This window comes from Poromitra crassiceps (assembly GCF_964638095.1).
Source record: "Poromitra crassiceps genome assembly, chromosome: 8".
NCBI classification, from domain to species: domain Eukaryota; kingdom Metazoa; phylum Chordata; class Actinopteri; order Beryciformes; family Melamphaidae; genus Poromitra; species Poromitra crassiceps.
The window spans coordinates 42,926,332-42,951,507 of NC_139629.1; the positions used below are offsets into that span (position 1 = coordinate 42,926,332).

General features: G+C 43.0%; 1 protein-coding gene across 1 annotated transcript in view; it reads left to right on the forward strand.

Moving 5' to 3' along the window:
- The window catches only part of cntn3a.1 (contactin 3a, tandem duplicate 1), a 91,000-nt gene that overhangs the window by 22,366 nt on the left and 43,458 nt on the right, over positions 1–25,176 (forward strand). Inside the window, exons 3-4 of the mRNA XM_083641497.1 lie at positions 95–273; positions 14,173–14,268. Of these exons, the coding sequence (XP_083497623.1) occupies positions 95–273; positions 14,173–14,268 (275 nt within the window). The remainder of the gene's footprint in view (positions 1–94; positions 274–14,172; positions 14,269–25,176) is intronic.

The following is a 25,176-nucleotide window of genomic DNA, read 5'->3' on the forward strand; positions in this document are numbered from 1 at the left end:
CTTTCCAGGCTGTCTCAAATGGTGTCTAATCTGTGGCTGCTGTGTGTGTGTGTGTGTGTGTGTGTGTGTGTGTGTCTCGTGCTTACCTTCACAGGTGGAAGCTGAATGACTCTTTCATCGCGCTCAGAGGTCAAGGGTTACGCTACTCTCTCATGGGGGGCAACTTGCACATCAGCCATCTGGATAAAGAAGACGATGGCGGCATCTATCAGTGCCTGGCATCAAACTCTTTTGGCACCGTCGTCAGCAGAGAGGCCAGTCTGCACATTGCCTGTGAGTTCATATTGGCTGTCAACTTTAAAAGTGAACTTCACAAGTTGGATTTCTTTAGAAGTCTAAAGAAATCCACCTTGTGAAGTTAAAATATCTAATTTGAATGGATGTCATAGCTTTTTATTATTGCCTTGAACAATTTGTGTTCAATTCACATCAGTTGAGTTCACGACCATCATCTCACTTGATTTCTTTTGCGTTTGCTTCAGCCTTTGTTTGCAGTAATGGCTTAGGATTCTCTGGAATTTGTTTGTTGACCGGCTTGATCCTCCCTAACAGAAAACAACCAGCGATAAAAGAATAGGCCGATACTGTTAGTCATTAATGAGAAGACACAATTGAACAGGTCATGTTTATGTCACGCTACGGGTTTATCATTTAACCCGGATGAACGCTGCCAGTGTTGATTTTCTCTCTGTCTGGTGTTTCTCCAGCTCCGTCTCATCTCCTCCTCATGATGTGTGATTGTGTGCTGGGCCTTGACAGAGCCTGTATGGTTGATGCTTTAACAGCTTCCATCCATCACATTTTACAAGACCCACCTCTAAGGCATCTCTGATGGCAAGGTGAACTTGAGGGCCTCCCTTCTTGATGGGCAGTCCGTACAGTGTCACATGACAGCCCCGATATCTGTGAAGCAGATGGTGCCTCCAGATTGAATTCTGATGTCTGTGTCTCTGCCATAGCGGACGCAGAGGTGATCCTTGGCAGGGCGAGAGCATCAGAAGCATTCATCTAGCTACTATTTGGTGCTTCTTTATCACAAGCCGGCGTTAAATCTCCGGCATACAGTGCAAATCTCTGTCACGAGTTGTCAGCAGACAGTGGATCATATTCACACTTCCTATCAATTACCCGGGCCTGACCTGAACGGTGTGTCATCGTGATTGGTCTGGTCCATTGCCTGGGGCTGACCCGGCACCTGATGCTTTTGTCAGTGGATCAGGACAAGCCTCAGTGCTGATCTGTCATACGTCTTATTTATCGCTCTTGGTTTTAACTTAATTAAGTGTGCTGCGTGATTGAGCGGCTCTCAGGTCAGGGGAATAATTCATGGAGGGGGTTCGCCCGCCCGTTATGAGAGTCTGTATGGTGTCATTTGTAACAGACTCTGACCCGGAGCAGCTCAATATGCTCTTTTCAAACACCAGGGGGGCTTAGCCCTCTCTCAGCGTTTCAATAACTCAGAGAGACAAAGAGACCACGCTAAAGGCCACGAACGAAGAGAATACAAGATTTCCAATATCGCGCGTAGACCGTTATCTTACTGAGCCTGGTAGCCTGAAACCTATGCTCCCAGACGCCACTAAATCAATGTAAAGCTGTGATTACAAAATGCTGATTGCTAAAAACGATATGTTCCCTGATCGTAATCTGTCCACAGTCAAATCCGGATTCCAAATTCTATCCTTGGAAGTCTTTCCCGATGAGGGCAAACAAGATGATTGTTGTAGACCTGCTGTGCCTGGATATCTCACAAGATCAAAATGTAAAATGCATGAATGTGTGTTGCGTAGCCTACCATAAGAGTATGATAGCCTACATTTTCCATCACCCACCATCCTGAGAGATGGATGTTATAACAGTTTCTGCTACCATCTGGTAGGGCTTAATCTCTAAAACCATAGAGGTTCTTGATCCTGTCGACAACACAGACTTGTTTAAAAGGTTCTGCTTGGCTGTTTGAGAGTGCTGGATGGAATAATCTAGTTGGTTATAGGGCCAGATTGAGTTCCCTAATCTCCTATGGATATTTTTTTGTTATAAAGTGAGAGGATTTCCCATGAGGCGAGATACATTCCACAACAGACTGCAGGGGCTGCTGCTTTACAGGCACAGTGTATTAGATGCATGTCCTGAACGCAGCACATGGCTCGATGCTGTGCTGCGTTCAGAGCCACAAGGGTAGCGCAGTGTTTAATGAAGGGTGAAATAACTGTATTTATGAAAGCAATGCAGGATGCGACTCCCTTGTATCTCGGGTGCTTATGATTCCTCCTCTCATATTCAGTCCCGTAATTGCAAATAATTTGCTTTTTTTCCCCCCCCTGACTGGCTCCTGTCGAACATAAGTGCCTTATCTGTGTAATTACTTTGCAAGTATACGATTGATATCTTTTAACGATCAGCTTCTCTAATTTCTATCAGCTCTGTACTCGCTTTATTCATTGCTTTTGCCTCAGGTGAAAATTAAGTCTATATTGAGTTGGAGAGCATCCGAGGTACGAGGGACAATAACAATCCTCGGCAGTACTACTGTGATGCTAAGAGCTCAACCCGGGTTTCAAATCATCTTTTATGGGGGGTGGCAGCGGGCCTTTTCTGAATGCGGCGCTTCACAATACCGTTGTAATCGTCAGGGGACTCCAGCAGCAGCAGTGTTCTGTAAGCATCAGGTGCCTCTGATGCTTATCACTGTTCAAATGTCATGTGTCACTCACTCTTAAGAGAAGACAAGGAGGAAGCTAGGACAAGCAAAGACAGACGAGAAGTGATGAGAGATGAGACGATGTTCGTGTTCAGTGATTATTTTAATCTGTGTGGTATTCTGATTGACAACTATTAAAAGGTGAAAGTAAGAAATGCAGTTACTCCCGTTACAGTGGTTGAGTAGCTTGTTTTTTTTTTACGGGTGTAACGATTAATCGATGTATCGATTTATATTACTACGTATCGTATCGTATCGCTCTAAATGATGGCGAAGGCATGTCCCGCCCTATACTCCGATTGGCCTATCCTGATATTTTACCCTAAGTCTAACCATAACCAATTGCCCTAACCCTCATGCCTAAACCAAACAATCGTCACTCCTCATGCCTACCATAAAGCCAACCTCCTCGTGCCTAAACCCAAACCAATCAGAGGCAGAGTATGCCTTCGCCGTCTTGGGAAGGGGGGGGTTCTGCATCGTACACTCCTATTTGTTCTCTTTATTGTAAGATGGCTGCCTGTAACCTAGCAATGGAATAGAGTCTATTCTAGTGATCCTCACTAGTTCTTCGATGAGAGCCGCACTGGCAGGACAAAGTCAATAGGAGAGCCACTTTTACCGCAAAACACCAAAAGCCACCCCAACCAAGCACATCTGCCAACAATTTTTTTTATGTTTTATTGTTTTCCACACACACACACACACACACACACACACACACACACACACACACACACACACACACACATATAAATATATATATATCATATCGCAACAACTGTATTTTGATACGTATTGTATCTTTTTTTTTAACATATCGTTACACACCCCTAGTTTTTTTGCTTACAGGTTTTGCACTTTTTGAGTATTGAGTATGAGGTTAGTAAATTGACTTTCACTTTAGTGTAACCGTTCCTTTTACAGTCATCCTATAGGTATTTACTAGCTAAAGACTTCCCACTAGGGTATGGGGTAAGAATACTAAGTTAAGCAGTATCAACATAGGTAAATACTTAGAAGAAGCTCAATCACTTACGAAGCTAACTTACTTACTAAAGTCTCAGTTGTCATAGGGAATTAGGCTACTGTACACTTTCTTACACAATACCTTTCCATCTTGTAGTTACTGAAGTTTTAGAAGAGTAGTCCAGGTTTAATTGTGTACTTTCTAGGAATGAAGGCAATACTTTTCCCATGCATTTTGTGACATAGTAATTGTTCATGGCCAGCCAGGGTTTACCCAAGGGTTTTTATTCAACTCGGCTGTACAGGTTGGTCGTCCCCTTGGACTTGTCATTTTGACTTAAAGGACAAGTTAATTGATTGTGAACCTATAGACTGTATAATTTGCCTCTTACACACCTGCAATACTTGGAAGCCACAGAGAATATTGACTCCTGAGCTGGCGCGCTCCTGTTGCTAGTCTCCTGCTGCTAACAAGCATTCCAAATAGGCTTTGACAAAATATCTCCAAAGAGCCATTTGTACACTCTGCAGGGGAGGTCAGGGTAAACAGGAAAGTTGCAAAGTCGATAAATTAACATTAGCTCTGATTATTCCATGACACAATTCCAGCATTATGCACACTTTCACTAATCAGGAAAAACAAGTATTTTCCTCTGCCTCTGGGGGTGAAAGTGTTTACTGGCGACGTGAGCTAGCACAGCGCACAACGGCGCCACTGCATGCCATCATTTCAACTGGCATCTCGAATGGTTAAGCATAAGTGGGCACGGGAAAGATGGAGTTTAGGGAAAGTTAGTGAATCTGATCAGATCTAAATCAGGTCCCAAGCTCTCGCCAATTTGTGTCTCTTTTTTTTCGAATGCTGATTTTCTTTTAACCTTTATTTATACAGGGGGAGTCTCACTGAGAGCAATGCTCTCTTTTTCAGGAGCGCCCTGTTCACATTCAAACACACATTCATACCTGGAAGCTGGCCAGTACAACCACAGTCTGATCTGCTGGCCACTGAGCAGCTCCACTGGAGCAGTTGGGGTTAAGGGCCTTGCTCAAGGGCACCTCAGGGGTGGTAATGAGGGAGGGGCAAGCGCTGCCTTTTCACTTCCCCCACCCAGATTTATCCTGCCGGTCCCGACCTTTGGGTCACAAGGTCGCTTCTCTGACCATTGGGCCACCACTTTTGCACATGACTGTTTAGCAGACATTCATTTAGTTTGACAGTTATTGAGAGTTGATTTGAGTTCCAGTAAGTTGTGGACCAGTGATGTCATTTGTGCATGAATGACATCACTGGTCCGCAACTTAACTCAAATCAACTCTCAATAACTGTTAAACTCAAACTAAATGAATGCCTTTTAAACTGTGTGAGATTATGTGCAAAATAAATCTGCATTTTTTTCTCTCTTTTGGTGGAGTGTCCCTTTAACTCATTCACCGCCAATGACGTCTTTGACGTGTTATCAGCAATGGCCTTCCCCGCCAAGGACGTGTTTGACGTGTTTTTGTTTTTATTGGTGCAGCACCTGCAGCAAACACTTGCCCAGCCTGTCACACAGACACAGGTCCCTGCCTTCAAAGGGTAGCCGACAGCACGCGATCAAACACATACCGCAGCTGTTGTTTTGAAATTGATGCAAGAGGAAATGCAGAGAACGGGTAACGCTTCCTTGTGCAGACAGGAGAAACATTGAAACGCCGAGCTGGAGTCGCCTTCCTCTGTGCCAGCCAGGAGAAAACGGGAGAAAGTAATCAAGAGATGTGTTTGATCATCGGAGGAATGAGGAAATGATCGATCAGTTTGCGAGGGCGGTGAGGACGTGTTGAATAGCCGAGGGGAAAACGGGAACGATCATAGATATGACAGGGAGACATGGACGAGGACGGTGTACCAGAACAAATCAAAATAAACACAGGAACAGCTAGGCAGCAGCGGGCAGAAGGCACTCACAGCAGCCCGCTGTCCTTCTCAAGATTCTTCAGTTGGTTCATGAAATCGCTGGGCTGCTCGCCCTCCAGTGTTGCTCCTGGCCAATCCCAGCGCCACAGGGCGTGGTTATTGCTTATCCTATGTTGGGTTAGAAATCTAAAAGGGGGATCGTGTGTGTGTGTGTGTGTGTGTGTGTGTGTGTGTGTGTGTGTGTGTGTGTGTGTGTGTGTGTCTGTCTGTCTGTCTGTCTGTCTGTCTGTCTGTCTGTCGGTGTGTCTGTCTGTCTGTCTGTCTGTCTGCACACTCACACCGAGTAAACTGTATTGTTGAATGTAAAAAAAAAGCACTTCATGTGTGTATATATATATATATATATATATTTTTTTTTTGTCATTTGTGTCCTAACGAATAATATTTACATGTCTGATGTCAATACAGTTCAAAATAAAAGAATTGAGAGTGAGTTATGCCTGAGATTGTGCCCTTTTACAAAAATGCTTTTTTCTCCCTTTTCTCTTCCCAGACAGGCTTTTTTGGTGAACATGGGGTGTATAAAAAGGGTTATAAGTAGAGTACAGAACATGCTAAAAGCTAACTTTCTTTTTGGGGGTGAAAGTAGAGACTTAGATCTTCATTTCGAGGTATTGGACATCACTGTAGTCCTAGTACAGAATTTACTGTGGGTCTTGAAAGATGACCAAACATTATGGAAATACTTGGCCTGTGCCAAAAATGCCAGTCAGATATTGGCAGTGAATGAGTTAAGTAACTCAGTAACTTTTACTATACTCAAGAGTAAAAGTGGGATGACATTCACTGCCAGCCGTTTTTCAATACTGTAGTTAGCTTCTGCCAGAGGGTTTTTTTGAGGATTCTGGCTCATTTTACAAGAGCCGAGGATTATTTTCTGTTTGGACTTTGTGAACACAAAGTTCACAAAAGTACTAATAGAATGTGTGCTTTCTCTGTCTAAAAGAGTTAGTTTGTAGAGTTAGTAGTTATGTAGATATTAGCCGTTGAGTACAGCATGGTTTCAGAGATTTTCAGAGAGTTTTGAGATAAATGGATTTTTAGAACCACCGCCTGTGATTATGGGTGCCCTTGGGCAAGTCTGTATACTGTATTGTGTTTGTGTGTGTGTGTGTGTGTGTGTGTGTGTGTGTGTGTGTGTGTCTCCAAACTCCTCCCTCCTTAGGTGTGTCTCTGGTGGCTTTGCAGTGTTTTGTCACAGGCGAGTTTCTGTTGCCTCACAGATCCCAAAAAAAGAGAAGGGAATCGCAGGAGCGGGGAAGAGGAGAGGAGAGGCGAGGGGGGGGGTTAGACACGGGAGAGAAATTCCTTCGCGATCCCCTTCTTCCAATCTTGAGGCGTAGCCTACTCCGCTCTGCTGCTGCTGCTGCTGCTGCTGCTCGTCTGTGCTGCTGCTGCTAGCGGCTCTCGGGCGAGTCTGGATTACTGTAAAACGGGCGGTTGAGAGCTTTGATGAAGCTTTTGCGATTCTGGTCTTATTTATGCTCAAAGGTACTCGAGTGTGTGTGTGTGTGCGCGCGTGTGTGTGTGTGTGTGTGTGTGTGTGTGTGTGTGTGTGTGTGAAATCGAAAGCGTTTTCGCCAAGCCATTTCCTTGAGAATGGCTTGCTCCCGCGGCTGTTTTTGGTTGGCTTTCTCTCTGTCGGGAGAGCACTGTCGCCACTTAGTTGGTCGGTAAAATAGATTATACACATTCAATACTTCCAATATTTTTATAGGAGACGTGGGGGGCATTGATCCACGTAGCACCGTCAAAAAAAAAAAAAAAATTTTTTTTGACGTCTCAACTCGTCATTGGCAGTGAACCGCTGGATTGTGTTTGACGAGTCAACTCGCCATTGGCAGTGAACGTGTTAAATAAGTTTAAAAAGTTTTTATTTTTATTTTAAGTAGAATATTTCATCAGTAATTTCACTTCTACAGAAGAAAAAACGTTGCTTGAGTATTAGGATATTTTGGTGTTCTTTCCACTCCTGCAATTAATCCAACCCCACTCAAATTACTTTTACTGTAATTTAATGGGTTGTAATGGATAAATTCACACCAGCTTCTGTGTTCTGGATGACCCTTATAATTACATTAAAAGAATGGTGCTTAATGATACCATAAGAACTTATAACAAACACATGTCCTTTGGCTTCTTTTTTTTCTTTTCTTTTTTAAACTTTTGTATGCTTTTTGTCCGTACCAAATGCAGCCACATCTCAGATTGTCCTCGTGCTCACACACTGCAACAGAATGGCTCCAGTTTTTCCTTCTATAGAATCGCCGCTCTCATTCATTACAATGGGTCACATTGGAGTAGCTAGCCCAAAAATGCTAATTCACATCCAATTTCATGGATGTGAAAGCACTCAGAATAGCCTGAACTCTGGCACGGAGAGGCACATGGAGGTGCAGAGCCGTGATAGGCTTGATAAGATGATACACAGGACGCAGAACAGCTTGGCTTGTCAGGCATTGCTGGCTTTTAGTGCGTCGAGCTCATTTACGCCCCGCCGTACTCCAAAGCAATATTGATCATTGAGGAGAGCAATTGACTCTGTGTGAGTCCAGTCACTCCAGTGTTAGAAAAGGATAGTTTGTTACTGTATGTTCTTCGTAATGCCTACCGCCACTGAGGGCATGGTGGGTGGGAGATGCTTGATGTTATATTTGTTCCTTATGTGATGGTGAAATATTTGATTTGAACTGCTGATACAGTCAGTACTTTGGGAAATGGCTCAGAGCTTTTCGACTATGCAAATTAGCAATAACTGCTTTTAAAATCAACCAAACAACTCAAAATGGACTTTTACTTTATTGTATAATACTAGGAATCTCGTGCACTGCGCATGCTCGATTCCTAGGGTGGAGTCTCTGGAGATGATGCGCCACTTGTCCTCTTCTCCCTACAGTACTTGTACTCCGACCCACCACTTACTCTGGAGATGATGCACCACTTGTCCTCTTCTCCCTGCTTACACTCTCACCACTTATAAAGCCTCAGCCAGGAAGGATCACTGATGAGGGACCAGATGATGGCTTCCGCCCCTGGGCTGAAATCTCCCTTCAGGACCCCTTCATGAAGGTCAAGTCAAGTCAAGTCAAGTTTATTTGTATAGCACATTTCATACACAGAGGCAATTCAAAGTGCTTCACATAAAATGGTTGACAGGAAAATAAAATAAAAGAAGAGAGTAAAACGGACATTTAACACCTTAAGTGCCATAGCCGAAATAATTCGTCTTACATAATCCAACGCTTAAGTGCCAGAGCCGAGTTTACTCGTCTTACATAAACATTTTTTTTTTTTTGACGCTGGGACATCAATCAACAACTTTTACATCTTCGAGATCACTATTGGAGCAAGATAATGTGTATAATCTATTTTACCGACCCACTAAGTGTTGACAGTGCTCCCCCAGACGACCGAAATCAAAGAAAAAACTGCCGCGGGACCAAGCCGTTCAAGGAAATGCCGTGGCGATTTTACAGTAATCCACTTGTCTTGCCTGAGAGCGGCCGCGCACCGGCAGCAGCACACAGAGAGCGGAGAGCGATTTGCAAAATAGATCATAGGTGAAACACACTTTGAAACACCTCAGAAAGGCCATAATCAACATCTGCCCATCGCCCACGCATTCCCCGGCCCATCTTGACTCGCACAAGGAGCGTCCGCACGCAGGCAAGCAGGCAGGCAGGCACACAGGCAGGCAGCAGCAAAAGCGCTTCTGACACGCCCGCTGTACAGCCAGGAGGAAGGAGGAGAAGACACACGGAGGGAGGAGTTTGAATGAGAGGGGTGTTTCCTGTTGTTATGGAGGAAATTACTGTTCAAAACTATTGTTTAGAATGTCTGACGGTCTTACTGATGCCAAAAATGAATGGTTAAAGTGACTGTTTCACAAAAAGCCATTTATCTCTGAATAAATTTCCAGACGCTGAAACCATGCTGTACTCAACGGCTAATATCTACATAACTACTAACTCTGCAAACTAACTCTTTTAGACAGAGAAAGCACACATTCTATTAGTTATTTTTAGATGATTGGTGTTCATGAATTCTGAACAGAAAAGAATCCTCGGCTGTTGCTAAAATGAGCCAGAATCGTCAAAAACACCCCTGGCACAACTTACCTACAGGAATGAAAACATGGCTGGCATTCAATGTGTTAAAAGCATCACAACAAAACTTAAAAAAAAGAGTATAAAAAGTGTATTACAGGAAAATAAACCAAAAGAAGAAATAAAATGGACATTTAAAAGCATCACAACAAAACTTAAAAAAAAAGAGTATAAAAAAGTGCAATAGGCAGCAGGCGCAGCAGTTGCAGAAAGAGCTAAAACTTATAGAGGACTCATTGGGTTTGCATAGTAGCTGTCAGCAGTTAAAGGCGACGGTAAACATAAAAGTCTTTAGTCTATTTTTAAAAGTAGGTAAGGTTGGGGCAGATCTGAGGTCTTCAGGCAATTTGTTCCAGCTAGCAGAAGCATAGTGGGTAAATGCAGCCTTCCCGTGATTTGATTTGATCCTAGGGACAGTTAATAAGCTGGACCCTGTTGACCTAAGAGTTCTAGATGGTTCGTAGCGTGGGAGCAATTCAGCTATGTATTTTGGGCCTAGGCCATTGAGTGATTTATAGACTAATAACAGTATTTTAAAATCTATTCTCTGACACACTGGCAACCAATGTAAGGACTTAAGAACTGGAGTGATATGATCAGCTTTCTTAGTCTTCGTTAGTACTCTAGCAGCAGCATTCTGAATGAGTTGAAGTTGCCTAAGTTCTTTTTTGGAGAGACCAGAAAAAAGGCTATTGCAGTAGTCTAACCTACTATAAATGAAGGCGTGAATTAGTTTTTCTAGATCCTGTCTGGACATGTATCCCCTAATTCTTGCTATATTTTTAAGATGATAAAAAGCAGATTTTCTAATTGACTTAATGTGGGAGTTAAAGTTGAGATCGGAATCAATAATAACTCCAAGATTTTTGACTTGATCCTTAGGCTTCAGGGATCGAGACTCAAGGCATGCAGTGATTTTAAGCCTTTGTTCTTTGGGGCCAAACACGATGACCTCCGTTTTGTCTTTGTTTAGCTGTAGGAAATTCTGGCACATCCAGTTATTTATTTGATCAATGCACTGGCACAATGATTCTATGGGGGCATAGTCAGCTGAGGAAAGAGTTATATACAACTGAGTGTCGTCTGCATAGTTATGATAGGCTACTTTGGTGAAGGCGCGTTGCTCAGGAGGGGTGAGGAGTGGAGGAACATTAAACGAGGCGCAACAGCCAAGCTTGAGGAGGTGTGAGAAACACCAGAAACTTGAAAGAAGAAGAACCAGGTCTAGCGTGAGACCATACAACTGTGAGAGGCAGCAATGTGCCACAAGGCATCCAGTCTGCTGGAAAGCCATTCGTCTTCTTCTTCTTCTTCTTCTTCTTCTTCTTCTTCTTCTTCTTCTGTGGTGTTTTATGGCAGTTGACATCCTTCTGGATTCATCCATCCAAGGTTTGCCTACCTCCGGAAAGCCAATAGAGGAAGAAGAAGAAGAAGGATCACTGATGACATCAAAATTGCTCGAGTGACATCACTGATGACATCACAATTGCTCAAGTGACATCACTGATGACATCGCTCAAGTGACATCACTGATTACATCACAATCGTGACACACACCGCCGCCGCCACAACGCCACCCACTTAGCCAGTTTTACAAAGAAGATTGTATTGTATGGCCCCAGACCCCCTATTGAAGACCACTGTAGGGGCATTTGATCTCAGGCCAGGGCAGGGGCATCTATCTTTCCCTTCAGCTAGGGCGAGATGCCTCCTTTAGTTCCCCCCCCCCAAAAAATCAAAATGCTTTTGTTCACACGTTTTTCAGAGAGACACAGTGTTCATGCCATTTGTAGTTTAAATACTAATCTTGAATCTAATCTCATTTCAGTTATTATTTTCAAAATGTGACACTGTAGGAAGATGGGAAGATGTTTGCCTGCACTACCCGAAGAACATTAGGTAGACACCAGCCTCCCGAAACAATTTCTATTAGGAAAAATAGTTTCCTGGGCCAGAAATAATCAAATCCTTTTCAATGGAGTTATCCAATTGCTTGGAAGACCATAAATCAGAGAGCTCTGTAATTTCCCATTTAAACAGCCTCCTGAAGTCAAGCTGATCACACAAGATATTGGAGGAACAGTACAAAGATCTGCTGTAACACTGCACACACCTTCTCACTATAGAAAAGCACCCTCTGATGCTGCCCTTTCCCTATAAACACACACGAGCACGCACACACACACACATACACACACACACACACACACACACACACACACACACACACACATACACACACACACATATACGGTATATTAATTCAAACCAAATGTTTCACCACATCTGTGAGCCACGTCGTCTGCTCACATACAAGTCTGTAGTAACACTATGGATGTGTGAAAATGTATTGCAAGTTGCAAATTCAGTAATACTCTTTTAGTTAAACTGACTTGACTTCATGCTCAGCAGACCATTTCTCCTCTAGTGGGAGATGATGCTTTGTGGGAAATTCTGTGCGTGACAATTCATATCTACGGTAATCATCATAATAGAATGAAGGACCCTTAAACTAGCACTAGAGCAAGATGGATGCACCCTGTAGGTGGAAGTGACATTCCTGGATGCCACGGTAAGCCTAGAATGAATGTGGTCTGGGTGAGAAAAGGTGAGGTAACTCTATCCGGATCATGTCCAAATCCTCCAATCATCTCTGTCTCCATATAGAGATGGAGCTAACCGCAAATAAAAGATACGAAGATCGTCTTTCCAACAAATACATGCAAATGCAAAATTATACCACTGTAAGTGTCGCTTTTGGTCTCTCGACTTAATGTCAAAGTCAACCATATATAACATTTATTATAAAAATCTTAATACATAGAACCAATAGAACCATAGAGTGACAACAAGGTGATAACTATTATAATCAGGCGGCTGGCGGTTCAGCGCGGCGCACAATTTCTCAACTGCGCCTGTGCGAAGCGCATGCCAGTTGGAGCATGCGTAGCGCGTGAGCACGCGAAGCGGGCGAGCCCCCGAGGGCAAACGGACGAAGGATGCTAGAAAGGAGCGCTGCCAGTTCAGCGGGTGAGCACGCGAGGGACGCTAGGAGGACGCCATATTTCTATATTATGTCTCTTTCCTTAATTTCAAGTTGTCATGACAAAGACGCCCAGAGTTGCAATGAAAGTGGCAATGTCAACCCAATGACACGTCATACACATTCCTAAACATCAATTCATGTTATATCATGTCATGTCATGCTACTGTATGCTATGCTGTTATGCTATGCTATATACTTCTTACTATGCTGTTTGTTTGCTATGCATCTTAAGAGTGATCCTATTATATGAGGTCCATCAGCTGGCCACTGAAGGTTAATAACTGCAGGCCTTTCAAGCATGCACAGTTCAACAAGGAGGACCTCAAAATCTAACCATCAATCATTTGGAACTTAAGCAGATCTATAGGCGATCGAGTTATTGATGTTTGCCCTGTTGGCATTTCATATTTCATCCAAATCAATTTTAAATATCATCACCATAAACACGGTTCTTTCTCTAATGAAGGCCATGTTTCTGGAGGGACGCTATCCATTTCTGCAGAGAAACACGAAATTGTTTGCTCTGTACCAATCACAGGTTCACCACGGAGCCCTGAAGCATCCACACAACCTGTTGGCGTCGCATTTGAACAGATGTTAATGAGCTATTGCAAATGAAGTTGTGAAATCATACAGCAGCTCAAAAGAAAGGTGCTTTTAATTGTGTTAATGTAATCATCGTCCCGCTGGATGCAATCTTCCATTACCCACCGAGGGCAGCAGAGATCACACGTTTATCCTGCAGCGGCGCGTCCCGCTGTGTCATTACACAGAAGGTGTCAGTGTTTCATTATTCTCTCTCCCTGTCTTTCAATTCACTTTTCATTAAAGCGGTACATGGCAGCACTCGCGTCTTTGGCAGATATCTCCGAGAACCACAGCAGGCGAGAAGAACACGCAAAGTATTCCAGGATTCTTCTGTGTCTTTTCTCTCTCTCTCTCTCTCCCAGCAGGTTGTCAACAAGTAATCGGTCTCCATACAAATGATGTTTCAATCTCAAGTCATTTAATTGTTGGCTGGTCTGTGTGCAGTGGATGAAACACACAAAGTGATAACAATACGTAGTTCCAATTAAATTCACTCATGTGTGACTTATACTTGAAGAATTGCTTTCTGCTTCCGTCAGAAGTGCTTAGGACTTTAGCCGCGCCACGTCCGCATTTATACAAACGTAGCATGATTGTTTTGTTAAATTATGCAAAGATACTGTATCATATCGCTCTCTTTTAAAGCTCAGGTATGTAGCGGTGCTCTGGGCATTATTGAGCATTCACAGCTACAACGCCACGTCTGTTTTTATCTCCGCTTGACAAATAGACATGTCCTGTGTGCTCGCGGCTTTGTGAGGAATGAATTGATCGTTTTCCTTTATTGCTTTTGTGTTGTGGTAAATAGACCTGGAGAACTTCAAGACGCAGAGGAGGAGTCCAGTGAGGGTTCGTGAGGGTCAAGGAGTGGTTTTACTGTGTGGCCCACCACCGCACTCCGGAGGTAAGCCTGTATTCTGTATTGTGAGATGTTGGGTGTCTTTATCAATCGGTCATCTTGTGTGAGCTATCCGTCCGTCGAATACTCAGTGCCACTGATGGGTGGAGAGCAGCCACTCATCTCGTCCAGACAGAAATGTAGACATAGTGTGGGTGTCGCTCTTCCGATTCTTCATCTCCTCCATGTTTACCCCGACAAAGTGGACCTGCTGTTTGTCATCTCTGCCCTCAGATGATCTGGCTGTTTATCTGTGTTGTTGAGGTCAGTGGAGTGAGTAATTTTTACTTTGGGACGCTCTGATCTGTCTGCCTGATTTTCAGCGGGGGCAGGGGAAGGCGTTGGCATGCAGACAGGAGAGTCTGTCTCTAGCTGGGGTCCTGCCAGGCTGACTAATAGAGCTCCGCTCTGAAGGTGCTTTGTTTGCTCTCACATCGGCCCTTTACATCCCAACGCATGACATTATCAATGGGAGTTAGCATCTAGAGCTATTAGCTCCCACACAGGGGTCTGGAGATGGGCTTCTCACTCATAGCAGGACTATGTCATTCTTCACTGCTGGAATTGAATACATTTATGTGCATGCGCTAGGTTTGCACAATTAATCAAATCGATATTGAAATCGCAATATGACCAAATGCAAAATCCAAATCACAGGAGCAGCTGCAATTTGATTTAAGTCGAGCAGAAATAGCATTTCCAGAGTATTAAATAACCTCCATATCATGATGTACAGTATTTCCGAGTGAAACGTGATTGGACAACAGGCCACTAGAGAGATGGGAAATAACGTTTGGGGAGTTTGATTGGACTGTTGAAAAGTGCGTCAGAACAAACCAAAACATATATGGCATCTGGCAGCGATGAGCTGGATGCTAGCCTCGCTAACGTTAGCCTCCATTCAGTTGTGGAGGAACAACGTTACTCCCCCCCTTCATCTCCCCCGTTACCGGAGCAGGCAGGCGTACCCCTCGAGCTGCCAGAGGATGACTATTTCATATTGGGAGTGAGACTATACATGTTTGAGCCCCGCAGAAAAATTGTTGTTGTTGTTTACCGGGACTGTTAAATTGCTGTATTGTACGGGGAAAATTAAGCTACTGTAAGTTTGCATATTGAGCACAAACTAATGCCTATTGTGATTTGTGGGTACAATTTAATCAAGGAATTAATGTACTGCTGCTGTGAAACCAAAGCTGTTGCTACAATGGGAATAATTAGGAATGATTGTTACACATAAGGCTTAGACACAAAGAAAAAACAAACAAACATAGTTCACATTCCAATACTACAGCTTGGCACTACCAGCCACGTAAGGTCCCCATGTGCCTGCAAGGGATGTGCGTGGGATCCCACGCAAAGGGTCCATGAGAAGTCAGTTATGCGTATCGCTATTAACCTCATCCAAATAGGCCAGAAACGGGTCCCAGATAACCAAGAACTTCCCAAGAGAATTTGTCCTCAAGAACCGGAGCCTCTCCATACTGTACATATAACCGAGATCATGTCCATCAGCCACAGCTGAAAAGAAGGTGTAGAGGGAGACTTCCACTCCCTCAGAATGAGTCTCTTGGCGACAGTCGTTCCCTGCGTCAGAGACTGTTGCACAGCCATAGGGAGCAGCAGAGAGGATTCCGAGCAGCCGAAGATGGCGAGTTATAAGCTCGGAAATGTAACGGTACATTTGTATTGTACTCTATCATACCATAAAGTGAGGAATCTCCGTCTGTCTGTCTGCCTGTGAGTGTGTCCTTCGCATATCTCGAGAACTGTTTGTCTGATCGGTAGCACACTTGGCGGGTGTGTTTTGTTGCTGGGGACCTAAGGACGTGCAGTATTTGCTGCAATTTGGACACGTTAATAAACCTTGAATCAATAAACAAGTTAACGACACATTGTGCAGCAGCGGGGCGACACTGCACTAGTACAGTATGTTATAATGAGACATCTCACCATAGCTGTAACAATGGAGCAGCATATGCTTACATTGTGGCAGCTTCCTAGTCTAGTATAATGGCAAATCTGTCTCCAGAATAATCTCCTGGTGCAAAGTGTCCAAATGCCAACACACTCTAATAATTAAAGTCATATGCTTTGACAAAGGCCACCAGACCCAAACGTTGTCTGCTCGTTAAATCTTTTGCATCTGAGCCAGAGTGTGCGGTCTCGCCCTTTTTTAATGGATTTTTGCCCGTGACCGGCAGCACCTCACTGATACTTTACGCTGTGCGTTTTCTTCACTTTGATAACACATTCTAACCAACCAAAAACAAAATGGCAGAAATGCCATAGCAGCAGTGTCCTCTATACAAGTGTTTTTACATTTCCAACATTTTATTTGTATTATTACTATTACTGTTACTATTACTATTACTATTATTATTATCATTTTATAAAAGTTTGACACACTGTTGCGAAGGTAATCCTGCATCCACCAGGCTAATGTTTGTTTACCATTTTTAATTAGTGGCGGAGATTGCTTTCCTTGGCTGATGTGATTACATTGACAAGGAGTGCACCGCTCCCTGGACAACCTTTCTGCTTATTTAGCAGTGGGTACAGCAATGACTGACTTCTCCCTTGGATAGATTACATGTGCCAAAGCCTTGTGGGTAACTCTCATGCCTTCCCCCCAAACAGGCTGAAAGCAACTGTTTGGCAGCCTGCCAGAGAGTTCGCTTGAAAACTTATTGAGGTAGAATCACCTTTTTTTTTTTTTTTTTTTAATTATTTAATTCAGTGATTTCGTCTGAATATATACTGTGGAATTTGTTAGTAAAAAAAAAACGGTTGTGTCATTACCTTGACAAGGAAGACACAGCTAGCCAATTAGCAGCATTGCAGAGAATAAGAAAAGAACACAATATGCCAGTCTTCGTTTTAGAACATCTTGTGGATTTGGATCTTTCTTAGTGGGATTAGTTAGGAATTATGCATACTGTAGTTGACCCGTTACAAAGCATGAGCTTGCTATGCCTACTGCCTAGGTATACATGTATGTCTTTGAGACTAGAGAAAGCTAAGTGGTTAATTTGTGCATTTTGTACTATGCTCTTATGGTATGAGAACACAGTGCTTTCATCCTGAGCAAATGTGTCACACTGGGGACTTAACTTGGGCCAGAAATTAGTTAAAAAAAATACAGAGTTGCTATAATGAGTAAATTCTAAATCCCCAGCTCCTCCGCAATGTGATTATCCACAGCTTAGCATTGTGTGATTGGTAATAAGGACTCCCAAGACAAAATAGATTTTTACCTTCCTCACCCAAACTTATAATGGCAAACTACTCCCATTTCAGCGAGGTGGAGGTAGGTACAATTTGCAGGCAAAGATCCAAGGACCCTGAGCAGGTGTCTGCACCTGACACAGAGCTGCTGTCACCCTGGGCAGAAAATGGTTTGCAATTTTGCTGAGTACTAATATTTACTAAAGCATTTCTGAATACATTTGTCTTGCAACAGAACTTCCTTCTACCTACAGTAAACCGAAAAATATCTCCATTTATTTTTATTGTAGTGGCTCTTCGTGCATGTGTTCGTGCAACTGCAGAGTGATCTATTGACTGCAACACTATCGGCTTCTGTAGACGTGTTTCACATATTTTGTTTGCCATTTTAAGTCTCGCAAAATCGGTCGATTTTGAATGTTTAAACATTCAACTTGAGCCAAACTCGGCATCTCTGCTTTGTGCCGATCATCCTGTTCCCGTGGTTCCCCTTGTCGTGTGTGAAATATATGACAAAGCAAGAAAAAAAACATGAAGTGTGACAAGTCAAACCCTAAAGTAATATTAAGATTAACCCACGAGAGACCGACGTGAGGGCCTGAACAAAGCCGCTATTAGTACAGTAACAGCGTATAATGTGTATCAACTGCTGAAACATAGCCAAATCTGATGATTGAAAATAAATCAGAACACATTTTTATTTCAACATGCCAGCTGCAGGTTGCCAAAAAGAACATTTTGAATCAGAATTTTTTCTTTCTTTGCAAAGTGCAATATACAGGACTTTGTCTTGATGGCACTGGTGCATGGACATAACGACAGCTAACCATACTGTGCATGTAAACTTTGGCACACATAGTAAAGGTCTCATTATGCTTTCCGCATCAGCGAGGAACGCGAGTGTCCGCGCGGAAAAGTGACGTCAAATCAGCAGACACGCCCCTCCGCAAGGCTCCGTGCGGACGGTTTTCGACCGGCCGTGCGCACGCCGAATTTTGTAACTACGCGGACGCGGACGGGCGGACAAAGTGGAGTTTTCAAGACTCGCGCTCAATTCCGCCTGCAGAAACCCACACAGAGTATACAAGTTCCACACATTTCCTCGTCGGATTCCATGTCTCTCATTTCCGTGCGGCCGGCCAAAGCGTCAAGCATAATCCAGGCTTGAGGCAACTGGATCTCATAGTCAGTGCAAGGGGTCAATGCAACACATACAGTAAATAGTAGACTATTATATTGCTCTAGGAAAGGTCAATGATGAGTTCTGACAATGTACGGTATCAGATATTTAGAATACACTTGCATGGCCAAGCGAGAGTTTCTCCATAGAATTACTATTCACTTACCTTGGAAACCTCAAGAACATGTGGTCGTATTCACCGAATATTTTCTGTCATTTGCAGATTTTTTCTACAACAATGACAGAAAATTCTGAAGGCTGTCTGTCATTTTAACACAGGTAATAATAGATTATGATTTATTTTTTTTACAACCCTGTCTGTCAAAATGACAGACAACGAGAAAGTCTACCGCAACCTCAAGAATGATTCAGGAATGGTGCGTGATACTGTGCTGTGCTGTGTGAGCTCGTCCAGAGGCCTGCGAACAGCTTCATGAATATGGATCATAATATATAAACAGCACATCTGGACTTTTAAAGCATCATAAACATCAGATGATGAATCGCATCTTAGTTGCAGATGGAAACGTCTCCCGCGCGCCAAACCTTCCAAAGTGTTACGACTGTTTTTATTAGTCTTTTTAATTTCTGCTGCTGAAAATGTGTCATCAAGATACCTTTGAGGTTCACCGCCATAAAGATGTGAGTCAGATCTACATTGTAGTTTTCTTCCTACTTGCTTTACTTTTAGCAGTAACTCAGTAATATAACTTATTACTTATAGGATTTCAGTAATATTATACCAGTTACTTTGTCAAGTAACTTAAGTTACAAATTGAGTAAAATTAGTTTTATTTAAAAGCACATATTTAAAAATGTTTTTAATCAAATTGTGTGTTTTTATGCAAATAACCACTAGAGATGACAATAACAAAGGAAAACGATAACATTTCAAATTTTGGATTGTTTACACTGACTTCAAGACAGTTTATATTATTTTCTGGGATGGTTCCGGGTCATTCAGCTACTGCTGTTATTACAGTGAAAGTAATGCAAAAGTAGTGTAATAAGTAACGAGTTAAAGCTTTTGCACACCAAGTCCGTATTTTCGTCCGAAATTGACGCACGGAAAAAAAGAAGAATACGACCTCATTTGTGTCAATCATCATTGACACACCGAGTCCTTACGTCGATCATTTAGGTTTTCGGACGAGGTTCCATTTTCTGCGTTTTTCGCATCAGTCAATAGATTTTTGCGAGCTGGGACCCGTCTGTGTTTTCAGATGACGGATTAAAAAACACGCATACGAAAACAATCGGACTGTGTGTGCAAAGACCTTTACTCTACACAGACAGTAATATTGTAAAGTAACTTATCACTTTCAAATGAAACTAACTAGTATGTAGTATATTACATTTTGAAAGTGACTTGCCCAACACTGGCGGTATGTACCTCTTTCAATTGCGCAGCTGCTTCTTTTTGTTGTTGCACGGGTGATGAAATGTATTGTTACAACTTGTAATTGACAGATGGTTAAACGAGGGGTTCCTATGTCTTCTGTTATTGCTATACTCTAGTGCAATAATAGGCTTTTGAGGACAACTTTTTTCTCTCTCTTTATAAACTCATTTTCATAACATTCAGGAGATTCCCTCCGCGTTTGATGTTGCACTTTGTTCCAGAACTCCACGACTGCTTTGTTGTCACTCAGATTTTGCATATTTGACAACGTCACACTTCAAAGATGTTTTCAAAGATGCTGCCGTACATTTGGGTAAAAATTGGACTAAATCATTGGAGATATGAGATCTGGGCCTTGATGTCTCTGTCTTCAGGGAGATGCTAAAAGATTTAATGATTTAATAATTCTCTTTAAGAATTCATGTTCATCTTGTCTTTCATTTGTTGTCAAAACGTAGCCCCTTTCATTTGAAGTCTTATGTCCCGTTGGACCGCCTTCAACGTGACACTGATCATTTGGGACTGGACTCCTCTGGGGGTTCTGTTGTCAGAACCTACACTGCTACATTGCACCTGGCCCACATCTGTCAGATCCATTCTGAAATGAAACCTTTACCTGCTCTTAAGAAAGGGAAGCCAACTACTTCCATCAAAAACCTTTGGACCCGTTCAGGGCTTTGCTTTTATCACCTAAGACCAGAACTTATTCACTTAAATGTCATACCGAGACTCTAAGGCCTATGAAATAACCCTTCAGCCGGAGGCAGAACTTGCCATCTTCGGCTGCTCGGAGTCCTCTCTGAACCTCACTACAGCTGTGCAACAATCTCTGACACTGGGGACAACTGTTGCCAAAAAAACAATTCTTAGGGAATGCGAGTCCGCTAATACCAGCCCGCTAATACAGAATACGTTATGTACAGAAAGTGGGTTTAGGAAAAGTCGATTTGAGACAGTGTTGCACATCTTTTGAAAGCTGAGATATTTCAACACCTATATATTCAAAACATAAGCCATAAATTGACCAGCCATAAATTGACGGCTTGGCCTTTCTAAGGTTAAGTAGCCACCCAGAAACACAAAGGAGGTATTTGAAGCAGACGGAGAGGTAGCCCGCTAACGTGAACAAAATGCAAAAACAGAACATGCACGAAATACATAATCAAAATGTGAGGATTTATCTCGTACTATAAACTCAAATATAGGGATATCTGAGTGTGTGAGAACCCCCAAATCCAAATATGCCTCAGACTAAATGACTTGGGGTAATTGCTGATTGACTTAAATCTGGTCACGTTCTTTTCAGCTGGGTTGAAGCTCTTATCTCTTTCCCGTTGTTTTCCTCAAATCAAAAGCTATTAAAATGCAACCGGAGCCTGTTTTGGGCCATGCAACCTGTAATACTGTATACAGACTGTTTTTATTTATACAAACAGCCCAGTCATCTCTTCCTGTTGTGATGGATCAGAGCTGTTCTCTGGAGACCCGATACATTGCCTGGAATGATCCATTTTCTGCTCAGTTTTTTCGGCAGCTGTCATGGTGGATGAAGCCCGGCGATGTTGAGGAGACTGATATGTGCTTTAGGATGAATCATCTCCCATTTTCTGCCATCTTTGCTTAAAGGCAGGACTGACCATATCTGCTATGGTAATGGTCATTCTACTGTAGCTGTAGTCACCCATTCTCTCTCTCTCTCTCTCTCTCTCTCTCTTTCTCTCTCTCTCTCTCTCTCTCTCTCTCTCTCACACACACACACACACACTTTTGCAGTCCCATTATAGTGTCATTCTCTTGTCCCCATTCAGTGCCCTTTAGGCTATTTCAGAATACAAAGCTGAACCGATTTACCATTCTGTCCTACTCACTTGCATGCAATATACTGTAGCTCTTAGATTTGTGGGGGGGGGGAACAGCAAATAAAGTCATAAATAAGTCATAAATTAATAAATAACTGCAATAATAATGATACTATTAATATTAATAATAATATAAGAATGCAAAGTGTCTGTGAGTGAGTGAGTGAGCAAATTGTGTTCGGCCACAGCTATGCCATTTTTCGCGCGATCGTGCTGAATCTTTCAGGAAGTGTAAAGAGCCCCCCTGGCCTGCGGGGGACCTAACGGAGCCAGATTTTTGAATTAGGTAATTCGGGTCAACCAAACGGGCAAAAATGTCTTAATGATTGGTCGCCAAAATGAGTCAACACAGGTTCAGCACCATGGAGAGCTCAATTTGTTTGCTACTGATGGAGCTCACCTGAGTGGAGGAGCACAGCTGAGCAGAGTTGGAATCAGCCAGGGAAGTTGGACTATGAAAACCCTCTGTGGAGGGAGAGGAGAGACTGCATGCCAACTCTGTGAGCGAGATCTAAATGGCCAGTGATTGTGTGCTCCAATGGGTATCAGAATCAGAACTATATAATAAGAATGCAATGCAAAGTCTCTGAGTGAGTGAGTGAGGGAGTGAGTGAGTGAGCGAGTGAGCGAGCTAACAATGGCTGTGCAGCCCAAAACACTGCACGGGTATTCAGCTAGTAATAATAATTGCCATAGCACTCGCCCAAATAATGTTTCAAAGTGATTTACCAACGGAACATAGTAAAGAGTAAAAGCCAGTATACAAAAGCCCACAAGATAATAATAATAATAACAATGCCAGATATGGATAAAATACAGGGATGCAGAGGAGGAAAACGGGCAACTGCGACGCGAATAATGTAATGTAATTATATCAAATCATGTCTGAGGAAGGAAAGATACAGATAAAAATGGATATCATCTCTGTAATGTTCCTATAAATTTGGCATACGATGAACCAGCGTCGTACAGTGAAAGGATCAAGAGACAGCTGAAAGCGTTTAGAAATGCTTCCAGGGCCAATAACATCTTGATACATCCAATCCATGACATCGTATTCAGCCAAGCAGCCTTATGTAATAATATCAGACATTTGCTACAATAGTTATATAGATTAAATTGGTTTATCTGACTGAGAAATATTGCTGAATACTGTCAGCAGACAAATAAAATTATAGACAAAAAAGATCTTGAAAATATGTTGCATAATGATGATGCATTACACTGATGTGACAAGGGTGTGAATATGGGCCTCAGATAAACTAAGGTTGTATTGTTGCAAAAAAAAATCCTGATTGGATTTCGCAGATGACACTTCTGTGGTAGGTCTTATTACTAATAACGATGAGTCCGACTACCGCAGAGAGGTGGAGGAGCTGGTGAGGTGGTGCGAGAACAACAACCTGATACTTAACATCTCAAAAACCAAAGAGATGGTCGTTGATTTTAGGAAGAATACTAGCCTCCTTCCCCCTCTTCTCATCAATGGTGAAGTGGTAGAGAGGGTCACCTCTTTCCGGTTCCTCGGGACCGCCATCCATGAATCCCTATCATGGGATCTCAACACCAGTCTCAAGATCAGCAAATCCCACCAGCGTCTCTACTTTCTGCGGCAGCTCAAAAAATTCAGGGTCAGTAAAGTAGCCATGACCCACTTCTATAGGTCGGCTATTGAGAGTGTGCTCACTTTCTCCATGCTTGTCTGGTTTGGTCACGCAACCACTCAGGACAAGACTCGGCTGGAAAGAGTAGTACGCCGAGCAGCTAAAATGATCGGCTGTAGTCTCCCCTCACTGTCATCACTTTACTCAAAAAGAATAATCAGGAAGGCTAACAAAATCATTGCAGACCATTCTCATCCGGCACACCACCTATTTAACCTCCTCCCATCAGGCAGGAGATACAGGAGTATGAAGAGTAGAACATCTCGCTTCAGAGATAGCACCTACCTCCAAGCCATAAGGCACTTAAATTTGCACTGACACATTACCGTTGTCACTTTAAACTGTATGCACCTTAAACTGTATGCACTTTCTACTGTATATGCTGTAGCTGAGAACTGTTCCTGTATGTTCCTGTCGCTGGCTGCTATGTTTTTTGTTGTCTCTGAGAGTGAACCAAGACAAATTCCTATCAACTTTTGTTGACATGGCAATAAATCTTTTGAATCTTGAATCTTGAATCTTGAATCTTGAATAGTCTCACCACGTTGGGAAAAGTGAAAAACATGCAGTCATACAGGGTGACAGGATTCATGATCAGCACAATACCTCCTTACATAAGGATCTGCCTCATCTCCCCTCTAACGGACGTCAATATCCCATCATGCATGATTCAAGAAGCCATTATTTCATTTTAGCGATGGCTCAAAGCCCTCCAGAAGACCGCTGCGGGAAGCAGTTTGGTGTGGCCCCGAAGACAAGGCATGCTTTAAAACTTCTATGTGGCCGTTGTAAAGTTGCACTTAAAAGTCGGGCCAAAATGTTGTCAGGCGTCCAAGACGAGTCGTTCCGGTGTTGTTGTCTCCGCGGCGGCGCTGTGTTGTACTGTGTACGTGCATTAAAGTGTCTGTGTCTATCTTCCTCTTGCCTCTGAGAGCTTCTGAATGACTGTGGTTACACCAGCACCTAATGCATCTGACCTCCTTCCTCTAATGGAAGCAGCCCTTTTAGGTTTACTCAAGGCTGAAATCACTTGTTCTCTCTATGCAGTGTGCATCTAGCCCAAACACACAGGCGGCTTGCTCGCTTGCTTGCTAGTACACACATAGCTCCGAGGGGGCTTTTCCCCAAGTGCGTGACCTCAGCCACTTCATAGAGTGAACCGTGCGTTGTTGTGAATACAGATAGGTAGGCCTGGCTGGCTAATGGCTCTTACCGTCCGGGGAGAAGAGAGTACCAACTTTGACACAATGTTGCGTCTACTTTTCTTTGATGCGACACATACTTGTACTTAACCCCGCTGGTGACTGAGTGTGTCCTTGGCCCGTCATGTTTCATCTCTCAGCGCTTCTTCTCTCTCTCTTCAAATCATCCATGCTGCTTGTTCATTATGTGACGGCTAAATGGAACCACAATGAAGATCTGCCACTCACTGTCATTCGTGATCACATTATTCCATTACAGCCCCATCCGCAGAAGAAAGGCTCTCAAGTCGGCGCATCAAATACAAAGTAACCAATGGTGCTCTTTCCACTTCCTATTTCCTGCTTCCTGTTTCTCCTCCATGAATCTTTAACTAGCCAA